Raw genomic sequence first — 22,970 nt, 5'->3', positions numbered from 1 at the left:
TCTGTCTGTCGTCCTCTCTCTCTCCTCTGGTCAATGCTCTGCTGCTCTCTAGCTTTGAGCTGCGTGTTGTTATTTGGAACACTGATGACGTAATTCTAGAGGACGATGCTTTCATGACAGGAGAGAAGATGTCTGACATCTATGTCAGGGGGTAAACACACGAATCCATCGCATGGCTCGTTCAACCACCTTTCCTTTACTTGTTTCCTGAAGCCCTGATGTCATCACCCTCCTTCCCTCCCACTTTTTTGTCTCAACTCTTCATCCAGCACGTAACCTCGCTTGTCTTACTTTCCAATGGGCACGATGAAAACTGCTCCTAACTGAAGAGTGTTCATGTAGGGTCAAACCACAAAATTACAGCAAGAATTTCTAAAGTAAAAGAAAAATGTTGAGGTAGAAAGTTAATTCATAGCCTTGGAAACAGCATACTTTAAATCAACCTTGTTTTTTACCTATTTATCAATGGTCCACTGCTGTTTCCAATGTTTGGACTGAACTTCTGCATTCATTACAAACATCCCAAAGCTTTTGAATAAAATAAGACATTTATACTCTCTGTTCTGTGGTTTGGTCCTGTATTGCAGATTTTACTGGACATCACTTTTTTGTTTAATAAAAAGTTTTTTTTTAAATCCTGATGTAAAATATTTGGAGCCTCCTGCATGTATATAAACAGAGAGTATGCATGGCAGTATTACAGAGCTCCAATGTTTTTTAAAACATTGTCATGTTACTGCCCTGTTCCTAAACCGAGGACTCCCTAAGCCATAGCATTTCAGTGGGGGCGATGCCTGAAGTCCTGCATCATGCAGTGTCATGTGCCTGTTGGCTTGCAATTAATTTTTTCCCCCCTTTTGATGAAACTAGCTATAGCTTTTCCTAAAGAGTTTTTGTGTACCCAATAAGTGCTCTGTGCCTGAAGATGAACCTCTTACCTAAGTTACCTCAAACAGCAAAGATGTTGATGATTCCCCTGATACAACCTGTTAGATTTTCACTCTTATAACAATACTGATGGAGCATCTCCAGCTGAGGAGTAGGCTCCCCTGCACATTTTTAAATACCTTCCTGTCTGTTTGAACTTATATTGGCTATCATAATGTATCTGTATCTATTAGTGAGTGTGCCTTGCCTAAATTTACTGAAATTGAGATATACTCATTTTTTTCTAACAACCAGAAATGACTCCACTGAAGTGAGACAGAATTCTGATTTAACTGTATTACACTGTAGAATGTGACAGTCATTTAGCAGATGCCTTTATCCAAAGCAACGTACCTACTGGACAGGTGTTCCTGGCATTAAGGACCTTACCCAAGGGCCTACACTGGATACACATTGTGCCCCCCAGTGTCCCGTACCAAAGTCAGCAATGTCAACCAATGAGCTAACCAGTTACATAATGAAGAGGGCTCTACCTGCAGACCATATATCTCTGACGGCCACTCTCACAAACTGTTCATCTGAGACCCCGTACATCTCAGAAATGAAGTGCTGTGATTTGCTCGTTCAAATATTTTCAGCTGTAGATTTTTTTTTGCTTCAACTGTAATCAAAAACAAAGTCTGGCAGTACATATATGACATAATCGCATGTCAAACATTACAGACTAAGAAACATTTTATAAATCTAACAGACAAAAAGGTCAGAGGTCCAATCGGGGATTAAATTATGTATAGATCTATTTTAGAAGAAGTTATGCAAATAGTGGCTCGCCTTAGCTATGTAAGCTTTAGCTAAAGTGTACACATTTCATTTTGTCTGTGATGTCTTGAGTGAACAGGCTTTTAGAAATACTTTCATCTGGAAAAGAGATTACCAGGAGTTACCCTGATAGTTGCACTATCATTTGATGGAGAAGGTAGGAAGCACACCCATGAGATTGTTAGTTTTGTGTTTCCCTCACACTAAAGGGATTGGTGGTGTTGCTGTGGGGCTATAAGCCTACATTGTAGTCCACTGTTATAATCCTCAGACAGTGTATAAGATGGCTAGCTTTACTTAAGATTTCATGATTTTAATGGGTATAGAAGTAGAATTACACTCCAAATGGCCCTAATGGTGCAGTCAACATAAAGTTAGGCCAATCTCAAATGTTTTTGGCTCAGAATAAATTATGACCTTGTTTAGAAAAGCCTCTTTACTGCCCTAGCTCTTATCCAAATGTCCTTTCCCTCAGCTGCTAAGTTTTTGCCTGAGGATGTGTCAACTCAAATATTTACTGCAACAAACAGGGTTTCATGTCCAAACAACCCTAGTCATTTAGAGGATGATCAGGTATGGGAGAAATTCATAAATTTGTAGATATGCCATTAAATCTGTAGATTGTTATGGCTAGTCTAAGTACGGGTGAACAAAGCAAAGCCAGGTTGTTTCAGATGGCTCTAATGATATGGTGCAGTGGTTATGAATCAGTTGTTGAGTTACCTGATATCAGGCATGTTTTAGTAACAGCTTAAGCCAAGCAAATTTACCACTGCTTCCTCACCTTAATTCCAGTGCTTTTAAAACTTGGTAGATTCCCTCACATTTTTTAGTTTTTACTGAAATGTTCCAGTGTGAAAAGCTCCCTGCCATTTCCATGTTTTTAGTTTCTGCATTTGGAGATGTGAGAGTGCAGCTTCCCTCCTGCTCTTCCTCACTAATGAAGCCAAATTCACTTGGCTGTTACTAAAAGAGCTGCAGCCAGCACTGAATGACTTCATAGGCTTTGATCCTGTGCTATCTGCATCCAGGCATTCAAAATGAGCTGGTTCCTCAGGGAAAGTTTTGATAATTAATGCATTGATCAGCATTGATCAAATGGACATTTTGCAAGCCTTTTTTTGTATGCATGGCTTTTGAAAAAAGTGTGAAGCTCCAACATCAAATCAGATTTTTCTATATTTTTTAGCAACATTTTTTATGTTTGTCATGCACACAAATGTTAATCTGATTTGCTTTTGGGGTGCAACATGTGTTTTTATTTTGACCTATTAGCATCATCTCTCTTGTTAGCAGCCTGGTACTTTTAACATGTCCTATGCTTTTTGGAAATCAACCAAATTGATATGAATTAACCAAAAATCAGTTGATTTTTTCCTGTAAAATAGAATTTAAAAGTGCATGACTGAATAAACCATACAAAAAATAAATTTCCACTAACCTCACAACCCCCTGATCCTGTGGTTCAGTCTGACTCTGCTCTCTGTGGATCTTCACAGATGGCTTAAAGGTCAGCAGGAGGACAAACAGGACACAGATGTTCACTACCACTCTCTGACCGGTGAGGGAAACTTCAACTGGCGCTTTGTGTTCCCCTTCGATTACCTCATGGCTGAGGAGAAGATTGTCATCTCTAAGAAGGAGTCCATGTTCTCGTGGGATGAGACAGAATACAAAATCCCACCTCGCCTCACACTGCAGGTGTGGGATGCCGACCACTTCTCTGCTGATGACTTCCTGGGTGAGAAGTGATGGAGAAACTGCTTTTTAGAATATTTCTTAGACATTTTGGGGGTTTTGTTGGCTCATTTTCAGCAGAATTCCCCACTTGGTTGAAAAAAAAATACTGAAAAATACAGTATCACTGTTTTTTTACTTTATGACTTTGATTGTCATTACTTCAAGGTGCAATTGAGCTGGACCTAAACCGGTTCCCCCGTGGTGCCAAGACGGCCAAGCAGTGTTCCCTCAACATGATCCGAAATGAGCAGGAGTTGCCGACTATCTCCATCTTCAAACAGAAGAGAGTGAAGGGCTGGTGGCCATTTGCAGCTCGTGATGAGAATGATGAGCTGGAGCTCACGGTAAATCAACCATGAAAAAAAGTCACCTCTTTGTTCAGGTGCAGAGAGACCATTATCAAAGAAGATAATGGTTGAATAATTTCAACCGTTAAAGAATATAAACAGCACTGGCACCTTGTGTTTGTCCATGTGGCTCTTATACTTGTTGTCCTCGAAGTGGGGAGCCTGGGTTCGAATCTGGCCTGTTGCTCCTTTCCCCATTGTCATTCTCCACTTTACCATTCCCTGATTTCAAATCTGTCCCCTTTCCTATCTTCCAGATAAAGCCATAAAATCCTTAAATAATGTCATAATAGAGAAACAGTTAAAGCAGAACATGAAAAAAATGTGCATTTGAGCATTTTGGACATTCATTTGGATGTTTAACCCTTTTGTTGATTTTATAAATCAATTATGGTCAATATAATTTGGCATTTTTGACAAAATAAAATTACAAAAACGTCTTTAATATCAAAGTGAAAAAAGATTTCTACAAAGTAAAGATATGTAATTTACAATAAGTGGGTTAGGGTTAGAGTCTCCCACATACCTTTTGGTGAACTCTAGCCCAGATTTAATCTGAGTTTTCTTCAACAATGACTTTCTCTTTTCCACTCTCTCATAAAGCTTTGACTGATGAAGAACCTTGGCAACAGTTGTTGTATGCAAAGTCTCTCCCATCTCGGCTGCTGAAGCTTGTAACTCCTTCAGAGTAGTCATAGGTGTCTCGGTCGTCTCTCTCACTAGTTTGTGAGGACAGCCTGATCTAGGCAGATTTACTCATGTGACATATTCCTTTCATTTCTTGACAAAGAATTTAATTGAATTCCAGAGTATTTTCAGTGCCTTGGAATTTTTTGTATCCATCCCCTGAATTATTATTTAAATTACCTTTTTTCTGTGTTGCTCGGAGTGTTCTTTTGTCTTCCTGGTGTAATGGTAGCCGGGAATACTGATCAACCAGTGACTGGACCTTCCAGACATAGGTGTCTTTATACTGCGATCACTTGAGACACATTCACTGCTCTCAGGTGATCCCCATTTCACTAATTGTGAGATTACTAGCACCAATTGGCTGAACCTCTTTTAAGTTAGGTCTGTCACTTTAAAGGGGGGCGGGATATTTATGAAATCACATGATACTTAATTGACATTACTTTGTAGAAATGTAGAAAGCTAAATTATATTGACCATGGTTGATTAGAAAATCAATCAAAGGGTTAAACATCCAAGGGGGTGAATACTTTTAATAGGTATTGTATAGCCCTGTGAGGATGAGTAACAATGAAAATTAGTCAATTGAAACCCCTCACTAAGTTTATATAAACAGAAAATGCTGTAATCGTCTTTTTAGGAGGTAGAATAATTGAGATTTCTTGCAGGATGTCTGTCGTCATGGTTGAGATGCCTCGAGAGTAAATGAAATGAATTTGTGGGATTAGAAAACAAATCAGTGACTCACAGAGCGAAAACACCACTTCCTAATTGAGTTTTGGCCATAACTTTCAAAGTTTGAACAAACACGACCACAACCCTGCTGGTGCTGGATTTTATATGAATCCAATCTAAGCTGCACTCCATCTACTGGCTGTTGACACCAAACTTTGCATGAGTGTGTGTGTAACCCAGCAGTCAGCAGGATCAAACAGACCCACAGACACTCAAGCTGTTGCCTGATGACGACACACCACTGCAAAACACCGACCTCAAGATTTATCAGCATCCACAACAGCAAAAGAGCAGGCAACGTGAAAGCTTTCTGCATATCATACTTGATCATCTGGAAGGATTTTTTCACAATTCTATGTTGTTTTAGGAAAAAACTTTTTGTGGGGCATGTTTTCACTCATGGCATTGTTTGCTGTACGTGATTCATGACTTTTTACTGCTAGGTCTATTTAGAATTGCTCTTTATGCTAAGTATTTACTGCTATTTAAAGACCTTTCAGAAAGAAACCAAAAAACTATTGAAAGGAATCATGTCCCGGCATTAATAGCTGCTCTAGACTGGGAAATTGATGGGTGTGGTGGGGATTCAAAAGTTGGACTATTAAGCACAGTGGCAAAAAACAGTGGACAACAGTGATGTTATCCACTCAAGATGCTGCATGCTGAAAGCACTGAACTATATTGGGTTGTGTGGAAAAAAAGACACTGTTTTGCTCTTGGTCAACACAGACTCTTATTATTTAGGAAAACTAAATTGTAAAACTAAATGTCAGCCGTACACCTGGATGGAAGTTGTCCTGCTGATAGGTTTGTACTATTTTATGTCTTTTTGAGGATACTGTATGCTGTTGTTGCAGGGTAAAGTAGAGGCAGAACTTCATCTGGTGACAGCAGAGGAGGCAGAGAAAAGTCCTGTGGGACTAGGACGAAATGAGCCGGACCCACTGGAGAAACCAAAGTAAGATCCTGACTTACTGCTTCTTTATCTTTAGAAGTCTCACAATCGCACTTTTACATTAAATACAACTTAAAGGATGGTTTGTGGAGCAAAATAAAGGCACAGCCATCACTGTCCCTTTAATCTCCTTCAAGCAATTCATTCTCACAGTGCAAAAATCAGTGGATTAAATGCTGCATTGAGAATCAGCCACAATCAAACACACTGATGTCTTTATTAGCACTCAGCCCTGTTTTTGCACTGTCAAAAGGCCACTGTTACACTTTCGCACTCGTTTCTCCTCCTATCATCTCTTCAACTGTCTCCCTCTGTCTCTCCCCTCCCCCTCGTCCCCTCTGTCCTTTTTGTGTGTGCCTCCCCCTTTCCTCCTCTCCTTTTCTCCCTGTTTTTTGCCTCCATCTGCATTCCTTCCTTTCTTTCCTCCCTCTCTCCCTCCTTCCACAAAGTCGTCCGGACACCAGTCTAATGTGGTTTCTGGGCCCACTGAAGTCCATTCGTTACTTCATCTGGCACAACTACCGCTGGCTGATCCTCAAAGTCCTGGGCCTGGTGCTGCTGCTGCTCATGCTGGGCCTCTTCCTCTACTCTATCCCCGGCTACCTGGTCAAGAAGATACTGGGGGCCTGACGTGCTGGTAGCCTCCGCCCCCTCCTCAGTGTCTCTGCTTCTCGTATTAACCCCCTTTTTGCTTCCTGGATTCTTCTGTTGTAGCTGTAGCTCCTCTTCAGTGTCTCTGTTATCTCTTTTTATATGCACTCTTTCTCTCCTCTGTGGCCCTATCTGTAGATTAGTGACTGTGTCTTCTATCACCAAGTGCCATTATACATCTTTTAAGTGACCAACTGTTTAGTTCAGGAACACACAGGGTCGATTCTAGGAGGGATAGAGCCAACAAAATGCAGTTTTCATCACGTGCTTGATGTTAAAGAAGGAAAAGTTTTCTATTACAAATATTTCAATATGTGTGCAACTTCAACATGGTTTTAGAATTTTAAATGTTTTACATGATATTCAAAAAGAATTTGAACACTGATAATACAACTCCATATTTTTACAACCACAAGACTTGAATGTTTGACTTAATTGTTCTTCTGTATTAAGTCTAGCTGTGTTTCCATTACCCTTAGAAATGCGCAAAATCTAAGTAGCGCAATAAAAAACTGGTAATGGAAACACCTGAATTTCAAAAAACCTCGCAAATATTACTAAAAAGTTTTTACGCTCTCATGAGGAGGTTTTTCAGACGTTTAGATATAGAAATATAATTTCAAGTGCAATGAGAGCACTTTTTCCACATTTACAGTTTACAGGACGTAATGTACGGTGTCACATGACCAGTTCACTCCCAGACAACATGATGCAGTACGTGTGGGCAGAAGAGGAGACTGAGACTTTTCTTGACATCATACTGATACCCTTATACGTGGCTTTTGGCATACAGACGGGCTTTTTGCCTCTGAACTATCATCCGTAGCCTTTGTCTCTTGTTCAAAATGATCAAAGCAACCACTGTAGATGTAATCATAACCAAACCAACACACAACAGGTTTTGAGCATCCAGCTTCCTTGCAGCGGAGTCTCATGCCCAAAACTTCCTTCAATGGAAACACATTCAAAGCACAACTGTACTTAGTTGAAATTTAAGAAATACTGCTTTTATTTTGCAAATAATTGTAATGGAAACCCAGCTGGTGTTCTCCAATGCATTTTCTCACACATTTTTTCCTTTTAATCAGGAGTCAGATGTTTCGGGACAACTCTGACACACATGTTCAAATTTTCATGCAAAATTTGCAGAACTGTCTCATTATTGATGAAGGCCATTTCTGCTATCATACCAATCTAAGACTGAGTTATTGATCGTTTGAACGTTTTGTTCAGTTTGTTTGATGCTTTCAGAAGTTTTTAATGTGCATGGGCACCCAGAACACTCATCGTCTTGGACTTCCTCTCTGCCTTCACAAAATCTAATGTGCCATTCAAACACAAGTGCTTGTGACATGCAGTGTTCTGAATTAATCTTGAGTTCACGTGTTGTTCACCTTTTAAGCAAATCATTTTCCAACATGCAAAAACACGTGCACTTTAATCAGTAGCTAGCAGTGAGCTGAAGATGTCACTAATTGAAAACTTACAGCAGTTGTGCATGAATGCCAAACTTTTTTTTTTTTAAGGGTTTATTTTGGGCATTTTTGTGTCTTTAATTGATAGAGGAGGACAGTGGATAGAGTCGGAAACATGGCAGAGAGCGGGGGAGAGACGTGCGGTAAAGGGCCTCAGGCTGGATTCGAACCCGGGCTGTCCGCGTACATGGGGCGCACCTTAACCATTCAGCCACCTGTGCCCCTGAATACCACACTTTTGATATATAACACCTGGTGTTACTGTGAACCACTTGGTTTTATCCTAATATACCTCGTGTCTTAAACTGTCAGCTTTGGAAAAAGGTAGTCTTGAACCTTTTCTGTCAATAAAATGGGAGTTCATGGATTAAATCCTGGCTGAGAAGAAGGTGTAGTTGTGTTTATAGCTGTAAGCTGTAAAATTATACAACGAGTTGATGGCACTATCTGGTCTGCTCTGACTATTTTATGTATTCTGTCATAGGCAGGCAAACCTGGAATCATAAATGTCACTGGTTTAATATGTTTCTGTAAATAGGGGAGGCTCTGACTCAATCAGGAGCCGTAAAATAACCATAATGACACCACACACTTGAGGGTTAATTAGACAAATAATTGTTTGCAATAAGCCTAAAATGAGGTCAAGCGACAGTGTTCATTGGAGGAGGCAAAGCACCCTAAAATCGTCCAGTGTTTTGTTCCCTTAAATTGGAGATGTTGGTCAGTCATCCATTCATCTGTCTTTTTTTATCAGCATATTCAATGTGCTTTTATCCTTCAGCTTCTACTCTGTGATGTGATCTTACAGTGTAACGTTGGGTTGGTAGAAATGTGGAGCATGCTGTAGTGAGGAATAACTACTAACAGTCTGAATATCCACTAACACCAGCTTTCTCTCCTTTTTTACTTCTCCCATGTTTCATCACATCTCTTACCTCTTTCTCCATCCCCTTCCACCTTTCATTAACTCACTGCTTCATCCACCTGCATACCTTCTCCATCAAACTCCTCCTTCACCTTTCGCTCCCTCTAGTCGGCCAGACACCACCTTCCTGTGGTTCCTGAGCCCACTGAAAGCCATCCGCTACCTGGTGTGCAACCGCTACAAGTGGCTGATCATCAAGATTGTGCTGGCCCTGCTGCTGCTCATCATGCTGGGCCTCTTCCTCTACAGCATGCCGGGGTACCTCGTCAAGAAGCTGCTGGGGGCCTGAGGGGCAACCGAGAGAGAGAAGGGAGGGAGGGAGGGGGGTGGCCAGCTGGAAAGATGGAAGGATGGATGGATGGAGGAGACATAGAAAGCACAAGGAGTCACAGCCACAGGAGGGGAGGCAGAGAAAGAAGTCATTTTGCAATATTTCCTCTTCTCTAATCCATTCTGATCATCCTGCAGAGCTCGCCACCTTCCTTCTGAGGAGCTCGTCAAATAATGTTTTTCACTAATTGTCTGATCCTCCATCTGATCTGCAGCATCCCAACTAAGTCTAACGCTCAGTCTCTGGGCTTCATCCTTGAACTGAACTCAAAGCAATCATTTGACACTATAATAACCATCAGTTTCTTCCTTTCAAGCAACATTACAGGACTATGAATGTTTCATTTTCTGTTTAAACTGCTTTACTGTCTTCTTGGTCAGATGATTGCGCAGACATTCATTTCAAGTGATGTTACGAGATCTCCCATTATGACTAAAGTGTCGAGATAAATAGAGATTAAATGAACAATTTTTCAGCAACACTTTGCTTTAACAACCCCTATTTAGCATATGAACACTATATAAACTTTGAATAAAGTGTTATGTGTATGATAAACTTTAATGTAGCTATAAGCAGATATAAGGGCATTCTGAAGTGTTTATTAATGTACAGCATTGTGAATTTAAACTTCTGTGCACACTTTTTACACACGTTCTTCAAATACTTTGTTACTGTGTTTGCACCGGCAACATTTATATCAGCTTACACTTACATGAATTCACTGTTTATATAGTGGTCATAAATGTCACACAGGGGGTTAGAACAAAGTGTTACAATTTTGTAGATATTTAGATCCTGCGATATTTGCACACTTATTAAAAAATTAAAGATTTCTATTTTCCTAAATAAATTCAATGAGACACAGAACAAGATAACTTCCAAATTATTCCAATATCTTTGCAAGGTTTAGTTAAACTAAAATGTACTTTCACTCTCCTGAATCAAAGCAACACAGCCAGACTGGGGTCAAACAGAATTTGTAAAACAACCTAAAGTAAAAGGTAATCCTTTCATTTATACTTATATGATACCAGGTAAGCACAGCTCAGCTAATTCTTTCGCAGTTCGATATATAATATCTGTCTGTGTAAATACTCTGCATCTCACTGTGATAATCCACACTCAGTACGTTTACATGCACAGTAAAATCGAGCTACATTTGGCTAAATCCTTTTTGTCCCAGTATAGATGCAAACTAGGAGAGTCAGTGTATTGACAGGAGCATGGTGGAGGAGGAGCACTAGTTCCCCCTCTGCTACCGTTGATGGTGTCAGCTAGTTACAACAGACAATCTTACTGCTGACATTGGCTAACAGCCGTTTCAGACTTGGTGCGTGGTGGCCATGTTACATCAGCGTTATGGCTCGGTTTTTATCTTGGTTTTCATGTTAACATGTCAGAGCTTTCAGACCATATACATGAGCGCTGTAACTCAGAATCTAGAGCAGCCTTTCCCAAACTTCAGTGTGCTGCAGCCCAGTTTCAGACCTGAAATTTTTATGGGGTAAAGGCACTTTGCTGTTCATCTGTGTAAACATATTTTGTGGTCCAGCAAGCTCTTTCCTAGCAGCGTTATTGTCTCTGAAGGCAATATAGAGCCTTAAAATTAGATAGCAAGTGGCATAGTAGAATTGTTAACAATGTCCTCAGTTAATCCAACACCATTTAAACCATGACACTGGTTCCATACATCAGAGAAATTAAATGATTACGCTACTTAAAACGCTTGGCTGTGTTTTGTTACTTCTGTGACTTATATTTAAGAACATTTAAAATGTGTTTTACTTTTTAAAATATTTTTTACCATTTGTAATTATTCTAAGTAGCCACTTGTGGCCCACACTTTGGGAAGCACTGATCTAGAGAATAGAGGGCTTGCACATTTTTACAGCAAGTCATGTCTCGGCCAAAATAGACAGTAAATGATAACCAGAGAGTCAGATGTATCTTGTATTAGCAGGTACAGTTTGTATATCAGTAAGGTATGTTACGGGCAAGGTAAACAGCGTGGTTACATTTCTACATATTCCACTTTGTGCTTTTCAGTGTGAAAGCCCAGTTTGGCCTTTTGGTAGGTGTGACCTAACCACTAGGAGTGGGAGGGAGATTTATTGAAGGAAAACTTCTGAGAATAGACAGGGCTGTGATAGGAGGGAGATGCAGCCAGCACACATGCACCCAGTCTGAAACCCCATGTATTTCATACATATTCTGTTCTTTACTTTTGGTACAAATTAGATAAAAGCACACCTCTCCTCTTGCTAACAGTGGTAACCGAAGACATTTAGTATTTATGTTGATTGATTTTCAGGCCAGTGTGGAGACTGCGGAGCATGTATAGAACGCCTAGTGTAGTCTGGACTGATTAAGGTGTTAACATGAAAGAAAAAAAACAACCCCCACTTGCTCTTTTTAGGTGTTTCAGTCCCACTTCAAGAAATTTCAGTGTTGTACAATCTCAGTCAGACTAGCGTAATAATCAACTTTTGTTCAGACTGCATGTAAACATACTGTGTGATAAAACCTTCACAAATAACACAAATGATTTGCACATTCTGTTTGACAAAGTCTTATTCACCAGTCCTTAGGAGCAACAAATACTTCACAGTTATAATTGTTCTATTTACCAAAATGTCAATATGCATGCATCATTGTGATAACTGACCACAGAGGTCATGTGTGTTGGCATGAGAAACCAAATCACCCACCCTGTTGTCTTTAATGTTCCAGTAAATGTATAAATAGGATTAAAGTGCACTTGAGTGGAGAGCTCACAGGGGAACAGTTTGATTCTCAAAACTCTGACTCCATCTCCAAATCAGTCAGCGTTGTTTGCAGTGTCCGTTCCTCTCGTTCAGACTTGCCTGCTTAACCTCAGTTGTGTTGCAGTCTTTCTATGTGATTCTATGTTTCACCAATTTACAGACTTAATGTTTGCACTAAACTTGCCTGTTTTTACAATGAATATGTCTTTATATATCTGTTTAAATGTGTGCAATATTTATTTTCTGTCTGTTTTGGCAATTTGAAATAAACTGAATTCCATGGATAACATCTGTGAGATTGTTCAAGCAGCTATTTACTATTTATTTTAAATGCAGGATGGAAAAGTTCTTCTATGAACAACCAGATGGCAGACAAAGTGAGCAACTAGCATGAGAACACATCGTATCATTTGGCAGCGCGTTGTCTTTGACTTGTCTAAACAATTCATGAACAACAGTCCTGAGTGACTCTCTTCATATAGCATTAGTTGTAGTAGCAGCCACAAGTAAAAGATACTAAAATAAAGTTTATCCTGAGTCAAATCGACATGGACTGAATGTCACACAGGCACTTCTATTAATAACCATGCATCAACAGTTTAATAAATGTGAAGTAGAAATAAATAAAAATGCTTCTTATGAAATGTAAACAATTATGATTCCTTTTTTAGTCAAAACATTAAGTCGATTATCTTGTGGCTAATAAGCACAATTTTGAAGAAGTAAAAAGTGCCAAAAAGATGCTAAGATCATTCAGGGTTGAATTGATTGAAAAACAAGATTTTTTTTTCATTCCCCGAAAAGTGGTAGTTTTTTAGATGAAAGGTTTTGCTGATGCCAGCATTAAGCTTTATCAATTAAAATGATACTTTATTACCTCATATCCCATTTGAAAATATATTGATATTGCTTTAAAACATGTTTTTTAAAATTAAATCTAAACCTTATTTGACTAGAACCTCGATAAAATAAAAAATTAAGGAACGCAAGCTTATGGAAAGTAGCGCCACCAGCTCTGCTGACATCACAAGATACCTCAGAGATCTACCTCAGAGTATGACCCATCCTACTCTGTCTCTCATTGACCTAAGCCTGATAACTTGTCATTCTTAGCCAACTAACCTATGAAGACGAAAACAAGTACTAGCCAACTAAAGGCAGAGTAAGATGAGCCATACCTTTGTCAACCTATAAAAAATGCATCATGCTACTAATTTATTTGCATCAGGGAGGATTTAGAAATGCTGAATATAAGCTTCTCCCCTGAGCTAAGCAGAAAAAGAACTGGAACTTAGCTCAGTGGTCCAACCCTGTTCTCAGACGAAAGTAAATTTTGCATTTCATTTTGAAATTAAAGTCCCAGATTGGCCAGCCAACTGGCCTGACCTGAACCCCATGGAGAATATCTGATGAAAAGTCAAGAGGAAGATGAGAGATGCCAGACTTAATACAGACGAGCTGAAGGCTGCTGTCAGAGTAACCTGGGATTCATTAAACCCCAGCAGTGCCACAGACTAGTGCTCCATGCCACGTAACGTCAATGGGGTAATTTGTGCAAAAGGAGCTCCAACCAATTACCGAGTGATAAATTAGCATCATTTTCCAGAAGGTCAACAATTCTGCATAATAAATCCTTTTTAAGTGTTTTGTGATATTCTTATGCTTTGAGATAGTGGACTTTTGATTTGATTGAGCTGTAAGCCGCCGTATTAGGATTTAAAGAAAAAAGTAGTGAAATATTTCATTTTGTAAGAGATCAATCTGGAATATATTGAAGTTTCACTTCTTGAATTAAATCACAAGAAAGAAAACCTTTTGTACGATATTCAGTTTTTTAGATACACCTGTATTCTAAGGAGACTAAACTTCAAGTGGTTGTACTCCGTATACCTGCGCATAGCTTGCACTACACCAGTGTTCTTAGTCACAATGAAAAACTTATAAGTCGAAACACCTTTGAAGCAGATGTGTCTGCTTCCAAGTCATTTAACATGCTCTTAAAAGCATCCAATGAGAGCAGATCATTAAGTTTCAGGTCTTTTTGTAATCTGTTCCAAGCAAAGGGAGCAGAAAATTAAGAGCCTTTCCCCCCAATTCAGTTCTGACCTTTAGAATAGACCGCAAGAAAAGATCCTGATACAAGATTATGATTTCTTATGCTCCTCTGACTGATGTATGCCAGAACACAGGATGGAAGAAGACTTAAATCGGCCGTGTAGAAGACAGATGCCAGCATTAAAGTCTACATATGAACAAAGAAGAAAATCCAACAAATGCATTCAACAATGTGTAAAAATCCAAGATGAACCTCAGAACTCCATGATACGGTGTCAAGGATGTCAACTCTAAGATGAGGCTTGCTTGTCTGCAACTATAGTCTATTTTCAGACTCAAAAGAAAGGCAGGATTTGATTTGAGCCTGAGCTGCTGAATGTGAGAAGTAAAAGCTAGAGAATTAAAATCACAAGATATTGATAGCTTGAAATAAACTTGATCTGTGTACTCTGATAGATGTGTATTGAAGGCAGGTTTTAAAGGAAGACTGTCTGGCCCTTCTCTAAAGTGTTGCGGTTGGTTGAGACCAAAACGTGTATTTTTTTAGATTTGCCATAATCTGGAGCAAAAACACCTTATAATGCCAGAAGAGTGTTGCTCCACATGCTGGATGTGGCCATGTTTTTTTTTTTTTTTTTTTTTAAGTTTTCTCTTAAAAAGGAGACATGTACCTGTTGTGTTGACATCTTGCTTTTGCTGCCCCCCTGTGGTTAAAACGTAGATGCAGGTTTATCTTACTGTTACTCAAAGGCTGTGAGATAGTGAAATGAGTGTTTTTATTGGAGGTGTGACATCTTCAGTAGGAATAGCAATAATACCAGCCGTCTCACTCTGACTCTCTCCCTGCAGTCGTCCCAGCAGCAGCATGTCATGGCTGCTGAGCCCTGCGAGGACGCTGTGCATCCTGGCCTGGAGGAACTACAGGCTCCACTGTGTGCTGCTGCTGGCTGCTGTGCTGGGCCTGCTCTTCGTCGCTCTGCTCTTCTTCTCTGTACCCTCAGAGATCAGTCACAAGATGTTCAGCTCTGTGGGATAAAACCACTGTTTGTATGACTGTTTTATTAGGTATACACGATGTACGATGTAACCAACATCATCTGATGTTGTAAATCCCTCATCTACCACTTTCTTTCTGTGGTTGTAAAATAAAAGCCAAAACCACAACATGATGCAATACAGGCTTTATTTATTCATGAATTTCAGTCCTCTTAGCAGTGCCCAGTATAAGTTGACTCCATGTTAATTAGAGCTGTGGGCATCTCCAGCTCCATGTTGACCTATAACAGAGACCAAGTATTAAGATGCTATGAAAGAGGCACAATCACTTCCATTAGACTTTATGTATGCATGGGCATCGTTAAATGGCTATTGGTTATTACTCATTCATTTATAAGACTGTTAAAACTCACAGCCACAAAGCTTCAGATAGTCTTATTTTGCAGAGCCCTAATATATTTATTTTAAAACTGAAATGTGTGGTCAAAAAGCAGGGCAACTTAGCTATATTGGCATATGTAGAAACATAATTTAGGTAGTTAGCTTAGCTATGTTAGCTTTAGCTAAAGCTAATGACACTAAAGTGAGCCACCGTTCGTGTAATCCCAAATTAGACCACTGATCTTTTTCCTCTCTATTATTTATGAAATGTTTCTTCATCTGTCATGTTTGCTGTTTAGTTATTTCATGAATTTAACTGCCAGACTTTGTCTATAAAGTTGAATTTGAAGAAAAAAGTCTAAAGCCAGACCCCTCTCATTCCCCTAATCGACCATAACTGGCCTGCGAGTCATAGTTTGGACACCCCTACGTTAAAGTAGCTGTTATTTTATTTAATCTACAGGAAGTCTGCCACCCTTACATCTCTGAATATCTATGGGACAGAATTATAAACAAAAGCCTAAAAGAGTAGTAAAAGAATCATACTCACTTGCTACAGTTGCTGAGACTGTAGCAGGAGAATCCGCAGCTCATCATTCTGCTGCTTCAGACTCTGAGCCTCAGGGATGACATCAGAAATTTCTGTCAGGACCTCACTGAGAACACGGGAAAAAAAGACGATACTCATTCGAGCTTGGAGGGATTTTTCCTTGGTGTGTGTATTTTTGTGGTTACTACTCACATGTAGTGATGTAGTTGCTTCTCTGCAGCTTCCCAGAGCTTCACTTTATCCTCAGAGATGATGTTGCACACCCTCTCCCAGTAGGCCTCATCCTCTGAAGGATCCCAAGCTGCAGCATGCTGCGGACTACTCTGTGAGGAGGGCATTTTGTGAGATGACTTGGAGACAGCCTGGTGGGCGGGGCTCTTGGCCTGTCTCTCCATAAAGGCTAAATTAGGTTTTTCCCAAGCAAGACCAAGGTGCTGCTCGCAGATCAGTGAGTCCAAAGCTATAACTTCCTCAACCAGCTGCTTCATCTCTTCTTCGATCATCAACCACATCTCCTCCAACTGTACAACATTGGCGCCTGCAAAGTGACTGCAGGAGACGAGACAGGTCATGCATGAGAAAACCACATCAAACATTAACTCAGATTTTCATTTATTTATTTACATATGCAGAGTATATATGTATATAAACAAGACATAATTGTGAACTCAGAATTTATTAAAAGTGTTTTGACTCACTCTATTTTCTTCTCTATTGTCATCTTGGTGTTTTCATATCGCTGGTTGTTCTTTTGGTGTTTGGCAGAAAGTCGGCTCTTCTCTGTTAACAGTTTTGTTTGGCAGTTGAACTGAGCAATGAGCTTTTTATTCTTTGTTTTCAGACTGAAACACAAAATCAAGCCCAAGTAACACAGACTGAACAACAGCAAGTTTTATATTGTAAAGTCAGGCTGTTGGATGCATAAAGGCAGCGCTGATTCAGAGTGGTCAATGTTTACAGTTTTCTTTCCAGGTGAAGTCTAACCCTGCCCCTCATCTTTCTAATGTCACCATGACTGATCATGTTCCTCAATGCAGTCTGTTTGTCACGGCACCTAATCTGACACAGTGATTATAGTCTGACCTTGGCTTTAGAGAGAGGAAGGCATGCTGATACCAGATGTAAACAGAACCTGTGTGTCAGTGAGTAAGTCTGTACCTGCTGATATTGCTCTTTATCCGGCTCATGTTGTGCTTATATGTGAGCAAATCAGCCTGCTGTTTTTCCTTTTCAAGTTTTGCAACACTGGTGTGGGCAAATCTGGTACGTGAACACTCTCTCTCCACCTGTAGAGGCACAAAGAGGACCACTGAAAGATTTGGCTTTTATTTTTCCAATTGTGAAAAAATGTTCTATATTCTCGTTTCTTTGCAGAGATCTAACTAGTTCTGGTTTTTATCAAGACTGCATTCTTTTACAAAAAAAAATATCCGTGGCAGTAAACAATACATCAACTTACATGGACATTTCTATTATGTTCTAACTGGAAGGTGTTCAACTGGTCACATATGTCCAACATCTGATCGTGAATTTCCACCTTATTCTCCTCCATTTTCTTCTGCTTTTCTGTGAGCCACGCCAACTAAAAACAGAGGATAAAGCTCATCATATATGCTATACCTACAAAAAAAGATGTATTAACAATATAAACAATAACATTATAAAACAGCACAATCATTTGAGATAACTTCACTGCACTCAGGTGATCCCCATTTCACTAATTGTGAGACTAATCACACCAATTGGTTGGACCTCTGTTGAATTAGGTCAGAAACTTTAAAGGGGGGTGAATATTTATGCAATCACTTCTTTTGTCTTATATATTTTCATAGACATGAATTTGTAGAAATCTATTTTCAATGTGCTATTAGGAGGGGTTTCTTTGTAAAAAAAATGCATTGACCATGATTAATTTACAAAATCAATAAAAGAGTAAAATGTCCATTGAGTTGAATACTTTTTATATGCACTGGACAAGCAAAAGCCACATGGAATAAAACAATGAACCAACCACAAAAAACAACCAAATACAGCAAGAGAACCTGTAAGATGATGTAGCAAATAGAAGAAGAACAACTGAAAGACATAGAATCAAATAAAATCATTTAAAGGCAGTGAAAAAGTAAAGCAGTAAGATGGCATGAGAACAATAATATGGATTCAAGAGTAAAAGGGATTAAGGCAGTAAAAACAACAGCATTACTCAGCAAAAGCACCTAAATAATTAAAACACAACCAAAGATAGAAAAGAAGAACAGACAATAAAATATGAGAGGATTTAACAGTCAAGTGAGTTTAAAGATGTGATTTAAAAGAAGTGACTGATTTTTCAAACCTTAAATAGGTGTATAAAGCAGTTGACAGTTTTTTGTGGCTGTGTAATTTTTTTTCTCTGTCATCCTTACCGTTTTGTCTGAAAGCTCAGTTGCACATTGTTCCCATTCGCTCCTGTCTCTTGTAAGTAAGGCTTCAGTTTCCTGCTGAAGAACTGTCTACAACACAAGTTAAACCACGTCTAAACAAGACAGCAGTGACATGAATAGCAAACAAGGTACATTCATGCTTGTAACTCTGTGATTTTCAACTGCTTTGAGCTAACTTTAGCATGGCAGTAAACTCACCCTGTCAATGGACAATAACAAATTTAGTAGATGTAAACATCACAGACTGTATAAAATAAAACATGGCCATAGTGAAGATCAATGATTCTCAACTGGTCTAGAGTCAGGTCCCATCATCGCCTCCTTAATAACAAATCACAAATCAAGCATATAGTGTTGGTTCATGCAGGCCGTGGAATCAAGTGCTGCCATATAATGGAGATCAGCTGATCTCACACAAGTCCTCATCAGCTGACAGCCAGCTGATCTGCTCTAAGCAAGCTATTGGCAAATCACTCTCATGCTGCCTTATTCAAACTGCTTTTGCCTGGCCATGCTCTGTCGCTCTCTCTGCAAGCTGCTCTTGCAACCCTCCTCCACCCCAGCTCCTTCCTTATATTGCTTCTGATTTATTCTGTTGTCATTGATGCCTGCTCTGCTCTTTTACTGCTTCTCTTCCTTCCTCAGATGTTCCTTATCTACATAGGGATGTGTGCTGTTCTTGCTTGGTACTGTCCATGTGGGCTCGTGGAAGGGCAGGGAGATCCTAGAACAGCCACACCACCGAATATAAATAACAGCATAAGTGCTAATTAATAACTGCTAATAAAGAAATAATTGGAGCCACCAACCATCTGTTTCCTGACAAAGTGGTCCTGACTGAACCCAAATTACTTTCGTTTTCTCAATCTTAGAGAAATCTGGCTGTTAGGGCTTGCGATGGAACAAAAGATGTCTAAAGGTTATCCAACTGAAACATGTTATGTGTCTAAAAAAAAATTTTGACTGTGTAATTGTAGCCTGGCATCAAAATCCACAGAGTCACCATGAAGCCAGAAGGCACTGACAAACATTTAATTTGTATGTTATTGCTTTCTGACACATTTAATTCCTTTTATCTAAAGATCCTTCCTGACCCATATCTGGTCAATACCTTAAAATAGGCCATCTCCTCCCTGTTGGCCTTTGTCAGGGTTTTGGTCGTGTCGGTCATTCTCTCAATCATTAGGTCCAGCTCTTTGGTGTAACTCCTCAAGTCCTTAACAAAGTTATCATTGCCAATCTTCAGCTCCTGTTCAGTTTTCAGAAAACAATAGCAAACAATTAAACTTGGAGAATGGCTCAGATGAATGGATGGATGGATGGATGGATGCATGGATGTACTGACCTGTTTCAGCTCATTTATGGGTTTATTCATGTCCTCTCTGAGAGCAGACCATAATTTCTGCTGGTTGTTCAGCAGGTCCTGCAGCTCCTGAGCGGTCATCTTCTCATTATCTACTACAGACCACCCATTGTTGATCTCTGCAAATTTTTCCTGGCTTGATTTTGCATAATTCTCCAGCTGCTCTGATCTTAACCCAGCATGACAAAATACAATGGTAAACAGGAGAGAAGAAAAAGAAAGATGTAGAAATTAAACTTAGCCAAGTAAATAAATCATGTGGTGAAGGGTTCCTGGTTAGGACTGAAGTAAGAAATGAGTAAAAGATTAAAAAAACAAAAACCTTAGCCTGTTAGCCGTCTCCTGCTTTGTCCTCCGCAACGACTCTCTGGCATCAGCTGCAGTTGGGATGTTTGACACTAACACCAGCAAATCTCTCTGTAGGTTGAGTAGCCTCTGTGGAGTGACCATTCCACAAAAATTAGGAGTGTTATTTTTTGGGAGAGGCCTTTCTGGTTATGTTAGGTTTTTGTGTACAGCTCAGGAAACTGCTCTGATGTAGAAGAATATAATACAACAATACAAGCAACTACTGACTTTTTGGAAATTTTTATGATCATCAAAAAGGTTGCTGGAGACTTGGAGGATGGCTTTTTTAGAACTGATTTTTATAATTGACACACATTTAGATAAACAAACTGATAGCTAATTACAAAGCTATAATACTGATTGATTAAATGATAACTGAAATAGATACAAACAGCTTAGAAAGCTAAGCAAACCTCTTCACTCTCCTCCATCAGCTGCTCTTGAGTCTGGCTCCCAGAGGCCTTTTCTTTTAACCCCTCATTGACCTCCAGGCTGGAAACTTCCTCAACCTCCACTGAAGAGGCCCTAAAAGTCAACAGTATGAACTCAAATGAATCACAATGAAATATAGAGTAACTACAAGGTGTAAGATGACTTGAGCCAAAATGTTACCCTTATTTCTATTATTGCAGAGTTAAGGAATATCACACAAGTAGGAGTAATGTTGTGTGGTGAATAGGTCCCATGCTAACAACCAAATCACTGATATACTAGACTGAGTAGAGTGCCAACATCACAACATCGACTGTGAAAGGCTATAGCTTATATAGGGAAGACTAGGTTTGGTTGTCACATTGCTTATAGGCCGTTTGCAGATGACATCACTACACAGCAAACAAAAAAACAGTCTCACTAAGCAGTCCAGTTTGGTTCAGAACAGTTTGCCACAGTGTGGCATGTCAAATTTCTGCAAGACCGTAAACTTCTGTCTAGATCACTCTCAGGTGTTGTGATAAGATACAAACTTCAAAAGAGTATGAAGTGTGACAACCAACCCCAGTCTCCCCGACTATTTTCAGAAGCCTAAAAACACAAAAAAGTGTGACAGGCTCTACAGCAGCTCTACCATCATTTGATAAATAAGAGGGAAAAATATGCGACATTTCCTCTGTCAGCTTAACTAGTCCCAATACTGAACCGAAACCGATGCTTTATGTAGTAGCTTATCAAACAGGCCTGCTTCTTAATACGTAGACATAGGTAAAGACAAAGCTTCGTGTGTTGTTTTAATTCGAGCCAAATGTAATGTGGTATATAAATTTAACCTGCGTTTCAGTTTCATGATTCGGTTACACAAAAAGTCTGTCTGCTGTAATGTTAATTAACATAAGCAGGAACACCTGGCTGAACTGAAGAGATACACTTAGTGAAAAGTCCCCGTCATGTTCAGCACTCAAAGCTAGCTTTCTTTCATACAATAACGTTGAGGTACGGTTTAGCTAGTTACCCGCGCTTATCTCCGTCTTGTTCGGGTCTATCCGCCTCATCTTGGTCCTTTTTAGCCCCCTCCATATCAAAAGTAGGTTGTTTTTGCAGTTAAAGAGCGAAAGTTTGTATTTCTCCAAGAAGCAGAGTGGCAGGTCTGTCTCGCGGTGTTCCGTTTGGGAAACGTTGCTATGGCGACAGATCAACGACAGCAAAGGGTGCTGCTATCAAGTGTCCCTGGTAAGCCTAAAACCTACGAGCAGTAAATGTCTGTTCCTTTTAAATTTTAAAGCAACAGCAACATGCAACATATATTAACATACAGTAGTTTGGGTTCAGCCTTTCACGAGGACGAATGTGCTATAGGACAGTGTTCAACCGTGATGAGTTGCATGGGACCGATATCAAACAAGGTGTTGTGCTGCCATCTAGTGGATGAACCCAAATTCCAAACCTTGAGTGGTCACAACTTCAATTCAACGGTGAGTTTGTTCTGAAAGAAAGTATTTAAGCCTCATGGTTATATTAGGCTTTTTCCTGAGCCCTAGCTGAGATCCCACCTATGGATCCCACATAATAGAAATCACATGACATCACTTGGGTGGGCGGGGCAAGCATCCCACAAGAGGTTGACCCTGTAATTCATAAGAGAAAAAGTTTTGCTTGTTATTATCATATGTCTACAAAATGTTAAAAACTGATGAACTTGAACAAACTGTTCTTGCAAACTGAGAACTAATGTTCTTCTGCAACAATAACAGTAAAACATAGATAATACTATAATTTATTTATTTATTTATTTTTTCGAATTAGGCTGTCCCATCTAACCAAACAACAGTTGGGGAGGATGGTACAGCACATCGCAAGCACATTGCAAGACCCATTTTCCACAAATTTTTATATATATATATTTTTTTTTAATAAAGAAAGATACTTACTATGCTTATTCAGTGTTAAATTATTGGAAAAATACAGCGTTTTTCTAATTCTGCGAAAGTGGTGATTTTGGAGATAGGAGGTTTTGATATGTAGTTTTGGTTGATTGGGACAGTGCTTAAAAATGTTAATGAAGATGTGTATGCTCTGTATGCTCCAAATAAGTAATTCC

The 22,970-nt window shown here is 39.4% G+C and overlaps 2 protein-coding genes and 1 long non-coding RNA gene across 24 annotated transcripts in view; 2 read left to right on the top strand and 1 right to left on the bottom strand.

The window, feature by feature from the left end:
* Window positions 1–9,522, top strand: part of otofa (otoferlin a) — a 126,096-nt gene extending 116,574 nt beyond the window's left edge. For 9 of the 19 annotated variants that reach the window (XM_041804537.1, XM_041804531.1, XM_041804530.1 and 6 more), the window contains 5 exons: window positions 53–151; window positions 3,207–3,448; window positions 3,613–3,791; window positions 6,077–6,177; window positions 6,624–7,708. In XM_041804537.1, coding sequence (XP_041660471.1) covers window positions 53–151; window positions 3,207–3,448; window positions 3,613–3,791; window positions 6,077–6,177; window positions 6,624–6,804 — 802 coding nt within the window. In that variant the 3' untranslated portion in view covers window positions 6,805–7,708. Of the gene's footprint in view, window positions 1–52; window positions 152–3,206; window positions 3,449–3,612; window positions 3,792–6,076; window positions 6,178–6,623; window positions 7,709–9,333 lie in introns of those variants that run through there. The other 10 variants (XM_041804545.1, XM_041804538.1, XM_041804546.1 and 7 more) reach the window with 4 other exon arrangements.
* A 5,762-nt stretch (window positions 9,523–15,284) lies between these two features.
* On the bottom strand, window positions 15,285–22,072 carry drc1 (dynein regulatory complex subunit 1 homolog (Chlamydomonas)). 4 transcript variants are annotated; one of them, XM_041804556.1, is made up of 12 exons: window positions 21,885–22,072; window positions 20,851–20,962; window positions 20,412–20,524; window positions 20,072–20,258; window positions 19,838–19,975; window positions 18,709–18,795; window positions 17,763–17,885; window positions 17,462–17,589; window positions 17,002–17,145; window positions 16,496–16,852; window positions 16,304–16,409; window positions 15,285–15,401 (listed from the first exon to the last, which is right to left on the bottom strand). In XM_041804556.1, the coding sequence occupies exons 1-11, from the start codon at window positions 21,947–21,949 to the stop codon at window positions 16,307–16,309; spliced, it is 1,557 nt and encodes a 518-aa protein (XP_041660490.1). In that variant the 5' UTR covers window positions 21,950–22,072; the 3' UTR covers window positions 15,285–15,401; window positions 16,304–16,306. The 4 variants fall into 4 exon arrangements, with proteins under 4 accessions (XP_041660490.1, XP_041660491.1, XP_041660489.1 ...); XM_041804557.1 differs by lacking the exons at window positions 15,285–15,401; window positions 21,885–22,072 and adding exons at window positions 15,429–15,653; window positions 21,703–21,761; XM_041804555.1 differs by lacking the exon at window positions 15,285–15,401 and adding an exon at window positions 15,430–15,653.
* LOC121520938 overlaps window positions 21,965–22,970 on the top strand; it is a 49,483-nt gene continuing 48,477 nt past the window's right edge. The window contains exons 1-2 of the long non-coding RNA XR_005992816.1: window positions 21,965–22,102; window positions 22,191–22,344. This is a non-coding gene — a long non-coding RNA (uncharacterized LOC121520938). The remainder of the gene's footprint in view (window positions 22,103–22,190; window positions 22,345–22,970) is intronic.

Source organism: Cheilinus undulatus, linkage group 14 (assembly GCF_018320785.1).
Source record: "Cheilinus undulatus linkage group 14, ASM1832078v1, whole genome shotgun sequence".
Lineage (NCBI taxonomy): Eukaryota > Metazoa > Chordata > Actinopteri > Labriformes > Labridae > Cheilinus > Cheilinus undulatus.
Note: the sequence above shows the minus strand (reverse complement) of the source record. Positions and strands in the feature narration are given on the sequence as shown.

Excerpts from the sequence above, each read along its gene's own strand:
- drc1 (XM_041804556.1), bottom strand. The coding sequence starts at position 21,949 with ATGGAGGGGGCTAAAAAGGACCAAGATGAGGCGGATAGACCCGAACAA. Across the intron at positions 20,963-21,884 it reads CAAGACGGAGATAAGCGCGG|GGCCTCTTCAGTGGAGGTTG; the intron begins GTAACTAGCTAA and ends GTTGACTTTTAG. Across the intron at positions 17,146-17,461 it reads ATAAAGAGCAATATCAGCAG|TCTGAAAACAAAGAATAAAA; the intron begins GTACAGACTTAC and ends TTTGTGTTTCAG.